Raw genomic sequence first — 6000 nt, 5'->3', positions numbered from 1 at the left:
AAAAAAAAAAAGAGAGAGAGAGAGACACCTCTGTGGCGAATGACTATGGGGGAGGAAAACCTCAACAAACATGGGTCCGATCGAGGCTGATTGATCGGCAAGTGCCCCATGGAGGGCCCCGTTGGAGACTTGTTCCACCTAGACTTCTCTGCTATACATAGCAATCCCGACTCCTTCCTATAATGGTTCGATTCACTGCAGGTACCGAATATGGTGTTGGTTAATTCAGCTTATTAAGATATCGGAGATCCCCTGGTGTTCCTTTATGCGTTCTGTTTAATGTCGCGTGTCCCATGTTATAACTTTTGATGTCTTTGACTGAGTAGCAATGAAGCCAGGTATATCCTCTAGATTCGTAATGCTGTTGTCGTCTGTTTGTATGTTTGAACAACGCGCCGATGTTCATGACCCAATTTCCTTATCCCGTCAAACCATTTGACAGTTCATTTCTCGGGACAACAGCGCGGCGGCAACCATCTACATCTTCCTACCAACAACTTTCAACCCCACGTCATATAACTCACAACCTAGACAGTGAATGTACACCCGGCTATCCAGAATGTGCACAGCACTGCAGATCGCCTGTATTTGCATCCCATCTCGAGGATCACGCCCGTACCCACCGGGAAAGCCATTCTTATAGCGGTCAAGCCGCCAAGAGCCTGCTTAGTATCAGTTTGTACAGGATACCCCTATGGTCATCACACCTTGTTTTAATTTACATATGCGTATGTGCAATACCGTAGATTAGATTTTAGACTGCTTTTGCGGTGCTCAGGTATTCAAGCCCAAGTGAACGCAGAGTTGAGTACTCGAAAAAGGGCGCAATTCCCACGCCCAGGACTATCTGCGAGAAACTGCTGAAATTGGAGCAGACCAAGCACTGACTTTCATGCAGATGACTAGTAGGAATAGGCAAAAGAAGAAAGTCAGATGTGGGCCATAGGGTGCCGTTAAGATCGAGGGAGCCCGTTCGATGATACCACTGTGGGCGGGGGGTTGGCAGCGGCAGGGATCCTGGCGACTTTCATGTTGGATACCCATGAAATTGCCACCAGGAAGGGGCTACAGAAGGCTTGTCAATTTACATAGCAATCTAATGTCTGGGGTTGCACGTAGGCTATACATCCACACCCTTCTCTTAAATGTGCCTGAAGCGGTGACTGAAGAACCATTGACATATATGTACTCACCATTGTATATTATCCTCTTAGTTGCTGATCCCATTGTGACGATACATCTTGACAGGCCCGCTCTTGCGTTGTAATTTGCATGGATCCAAACTCGGATTCTTCCTCTTCTGAGAGCCTAAAGCGAGCAGGGCACGACCCATCTTCTCCTGCCTTTCGTGTTGTAGATGTAGAGTGAAGGTAAGCTTTGTACCTACCTACGTGCCCTTTTCTTCCAGTCGGATAGCTATCAGGATTCCGCACAGTATACGTAAAAGGGAGGGAAGGCTAATTGGCATACTGCTACAGTGTGATCATCTGATGCCCTGTACCCCGTGCTGTCTACGGGGCACCCCTACAAAATGCGAACTTCCAGAAGAAGGTCGCAATGCGTATATGCTGCAGTCAAGATTGATCAACAAATATAACAGAGGAATGCACATACTTGGAGAGTCGGCTGGCAGAGCTGGAAAGGTCGGGTCCCACCTCACAACAATTTCAGAAGGGGTCTTGTAAGTTACTCGCCCTGTTAGGTTAAGCGCGGCTCTCCCTTCCTCGCGCAAAGCAGTGCGTCGCCCAGCACAGAGTAAAATAGATCCCACTTCGAACGCACATTAGATTGATACTCTAACATTGGTTTTGTTATATCGGAGGGGTTTTATCTCACCAGCATATTCTATTGCCTTGCAATGGATACCGAATAGCTTCTTCGTCAAGCCTTAAATCAGATTTTAGGACATTGGATATCGGATGTGGGCGGGAAATATGGTGTTAATGCTTTGCCATTTGTGGATTCCGGATTATCCAAGCTGCATATACCTACACATACAATTTTGAATGCCATGCCATATGGTAGCCTCATATATATAGGAAACCCACTATCCGACTTCGGAAAAAAAAAAAGCTTGCCTTGTGCAGATGACTCTTCAGCTATGTGTTGATACGACATTTAGCATTAGACAAATTTACGTAGCCGAGGCACCATTTCCCTAGCATCCACCGAATGTATATCAAGTGCAAATTGGTCGTTGCGATAGCTCCCAAGAAAGGAAAGGTAAATCAGGTATATTACCTCGCTTGTCATCTAGCTTCCTGGTGGCTGAGCTGGAGCTATGTCATTCATTCCATCTTCTCGCCGCTCTTCTTATTCTGCTCGTTCTATGCATCGCAAGCTTATAACCCGACGATGGCTACATAGCAAGCTACCAGCGGTGGCCGCTTCTCATACAATTTCCTAGATTATCACACTATGGATATCTAAGAGGGGTATTAAGCGAGGGCGGATGATTTCCCATCTCTTCGGCCTCGCCGTGCCCTCGCGTTCAAATTTGAATTCCGGAACCAGAATTAAATTCTTCTGACTGCCCCACTGGGTGTGGAATTAGCTTCCGAAGTCACAAAACCAAAATTCGCTTTTTTGACCTTTAGAGTACCGTCGTCGGAATGGTATGCTGGGAGATGCAACGATGTATTACCTCTGCATCTCCGACTGGTCTTGGATTTTCAGTTTAGGTTTGGTGCCCCGTGCATTCAAAGCCTCTGCGTTGTCGATTTCCTCCGATGCCAGTCGGTTCACGTGGGCCACCGTGTGTATCTGTCACGGCCTTACGCATATTTAGGCCTATCAGCATCAATCCCACTATGGCTCGACTGCTTAGCCCCGCTTAGACGTTATCCTTTTCGTTACTTGGGTGCAGGTTACCCAAGGTGCTTGTACAATGTAGACAGATGTCTATGGGGTTATGTGTCCTGTCACCAGTCTAGCATGTTAGCCTCTAGTGAACCGCAGTTCTTGGTGGTGGCTCGCTGGCATTTTTGGATCGGCGGGGGTAAATTCAGTCAATCATGACCGAAAATTATGATGATGGTCGTGCAGCAATTTCATTATCACCGGGCCCGTCGCTAACGCTTGTCATAAATACCCTAGGTCGAACCTAAACAGAATATCAGACCCTCGAAGATGATACTCCCATCGACCAAGTAGACTCTCGAATCACTAAGAGACACATTGAGTTCCTAGTTGGCGAACTGACCTGATCGTTGCTCTCTATTGCTCTATCCCTTTATGTTTGATACGAACCCCTCTCGTTCTTGACCACGACCGTTAGCCCCTAACAATCCAGTGATTAGTAAACATTATCATGGTTGATAGACGTGAGTATCGCCTTTCGTCACCCTTTCGGGATTTTCCAGTCGTCGGTAGAATATTGACCCTGTACAAGTCAACCCGGCGCGTGCCTTGCGGGTAGCCGAGATCATCAACGACTACCGAACCCTCCTTGTGCATATCGCTCGGCACAGTGTGCAGACCCCAACGGAAGATGGCCACGAGGAAACGTGCAAAGAGATTAGGGAAGGCCTGGCTGCTGCACAGGCACTGTTAGCCGCCAACTACAACCCCAGCGTGGAATCTACCCAGTCCAACACGGAGACGGAAAAGGCCGAACTGAAGAGGTACGGAAAATAGGGCGTATGTGAATTGGGTTGGTGTATCCTGACTATCTACAGGACCATCCTCGACGCAAGTGCCCGTCGATTTCAAGCGCACCGCATCTACCTCCGGGTGGCAGTCGCCACAAGATGCGCTCTCGCCCGGCAAAATATCCTACAGGAAGGACGGCCAGGGATAGAGCAGACAGCTTCTCTTGACGCCGTGGCCAATACGTTCCGACAGGTGAGATGTGTCATGTACCTTCGAATAGTAAACCCTATATTGACTGGAATTGCAATAGGAAATGGCACGAGTGACGGATCAGTACGTCGTGGACGATCTGCGGACCGCGGACACGCGGGCAGGATACTGGACTGAAGAAGATCCATCACTATCGGAGGTCATTGACTGGATTCACCATCACTTGTAGAGGAGGCAGAGGTAATATCCAGCCAGTTGGGAGTCCGGCCTCTTTGGGAGCAGCTAAAGGATGGCATCATGGCAGCAACTTACGGAACTAGCAACTTATACCCTTTACAACGACGATATGATATCCATGATTTCTGAGAGCAAGTAGATCGGTATTTAGCTGATTCTGGATACCATGTTGGGGGACTTGCTAATCCTTGCGTCTTTTGTATTTCCCACTCCAGTGTCGGTGAAATATTCTGTTTGTTATTCCTGTGATATGATAACCGATTAAGTCGTCAGAATAACTGTGGTGCCCTTCGAACCTCGCCGGCATCTGCTGGACAAGTCCAAACGGCCTAGAATATTAGCTCTCGGACTAATATCTTAAGCAAGACTTTAAAATATATTTCACAGCCTCGATGGTTGCAACACAGCGCTGTTGAGCTCGGGATTACACCCTCTGCTTTGGATAGGACAGCAGCTCAACCAATATATTTTCTTAGTTCTCCCGTTAGTTGACCAATAACCAGCAATACTCCACGCTTTGCACGCTAAAAGTATCTCTTCAAGGCCTCACTGAAAGCATTCTCGAGTGGTGTGACAACAATAGCCAACATCTTCCACTGCCGAAATGAGTGGAAACTGAATACACTCATTCGCACTCCAACAAATGGTACCCTGGCGTATCACGAAGCAGTACCAATATCTATCACAGCTCTATGCCATCGATTACCTCTCTCTAGCCTGCTACCTACTTTGAAATGCACGTCATGTTTCTTGGAATATGCATGCCCAGTGCTCGTTGGCCTCAAATCCGGCCTTTTGCGAATAGCAGTAAAGGTCACCACCTATAGAAACCACATGGAATCTGTCAAGAATGCAAGGAGCATCGCTTGCCATGGCCGATGTCAAGAGAAGTCATGGAGTCAACCTCTGAACATACATACCCTTATCATGCACTCCAGCAATTCTCCTCGCGGGCATCAATTTAGGCAATGACCACACCATTGGACAGTTAGAGGTTGAATCAGACATAGGCGAAATCCTATATTCCACCTGGGTACTATGTGAGTACACCGCAAAGATAAATATTACATACAAGCACAACCGTAACCGGATTCACTAACCCTATAGATCATCAGTTGATCCTGCCGTCTTCGGAGCAAGATGCTTTATCCACTACAATACCGGAGAACGCAGTCCCTTCTGTATACTACTACATTCATCCTCCCTGTGCCCATACAACTACCGCCTCGGTGTGTATGATCCTAGGCCACAACGTACACAATATCCGAGCTGACGAGCTGTTTCATCTCTTAGTAACATGCCTCCGCTGTCCATTTGTCACGGGCGACCTCAGCTCTTCTATCGTCCCAGCCGACCAATTTGGAACGTTAAGCGAGCTTTTCAGTATAAACTCAGGCGCGAACATGACATGGTCGGCCTGGTTGCTCAGGTTTCAGTGCTTGGGACTTTCATTCTCATGGTTCTCGTCGTTAAGCTCTGAAAGCGCGAGCATTTGTCTCTTGGCGGTTGAGTCGCCTACATAAACCTGGAAAAGAACATGTCTACTCAGCATACAATCAGTGTCCTGGATACGCATACTTTCCTTCGCCAAACCTTTCCTGAGTACCGCGCAAGAATTTACTTATCTCCTCCTGAAGTCGCTCACGACGATGCTCTGCCCCGTACCACGCTCGCCCTCAAGGGGTTCCGGTTCAAATTGCCTTCGGAGGTCATATTCCATTAGCAACTCACTGGCGATGACGTCGCCCACGTAAATCTCCTTCTTATGCTTCGGACCAGAAGGTATGCCGTCACAAATCCCGAACACCAAAGCTATTTTGATATTAGAAAAGCTTGGCCTTAGACAAGCCGCCACAGCTGCTGTACTGAACTTCCCAATATACAGAATATACGCCAAAACGACATTTTGGATGCCTATCACACCGGTTGTGTAGAGGTTTATATCGCCTGGCATACTCGGCA

At 47.7% G+C, this 6000-nt stretch overlaps 2 protein-coding genes across 2 annotated transcripts; one reads left to right on the top strand and one right to left on the bottom strand.

The window, feature by feature from the left end:
* Positions 1-3310: 3310 nt before the first annotated feature.
* BDV38DRAFT_278851 (uncharacterized protein) lies at positions 3311-4030 on the top strand (the record flags this gene model as incomplete). Its single annotated transcript, XM_032058842.1, has 4 exons — positions 3311-3323; positions 3392-3623; positions 3678-3843; positions 3902-4030. The coding sequence occupies 4 exons, from the start codon at positions 3311-3313 to the stop codon at positions 4028-4030; spliced, it is 540 nt and encodes a 179-aa protein (XP_031917560.1).
* A 1629-nt stretch (positions 4031-5659) lies between these two features.
* On the bottom strand, positions 5660-5992 carry BDV38DRAFT_278850 (uncharacterized protein; the record flags this gene model as incomplete). Its single annotated transcript, XM_032058841.1, has 2 exons — positions 5660-5850; positions 5905-5992. The coding sequence occupies 2 exons, from the start codon at positions 5990-5992 to the stop codon at positions 5660-5662; spliced, it is 279 nt and encodes a 92-aa protein (XP_031917559.1).
* Between the last annotated feature and the right edge of the window lie 8 nt (positions 5993-6000).

The sequence above is a fragment of the Aspergillus pseudotamarii genome (genome assembly GCF_009193445.1).
Source record: "Aspergillus pseudotamarii strain CBS 117625 unplaced genomic scaffold BDV38scaffold_7, whole genome shotgun sequence".
Classification (NCBI taxonomy): domain Eukaryota; kingdom Fungi; phylum Ascomycota; class Eurotiomycetes; order Eurotiales; family Aspergillaceae; genus Aspergillus; species Aspergillus pseudotamarii.
Note: the sequence above shows the minus strand (reverse complement) of the source record. Positions and strands in the feature narration are given on the sequence as shown.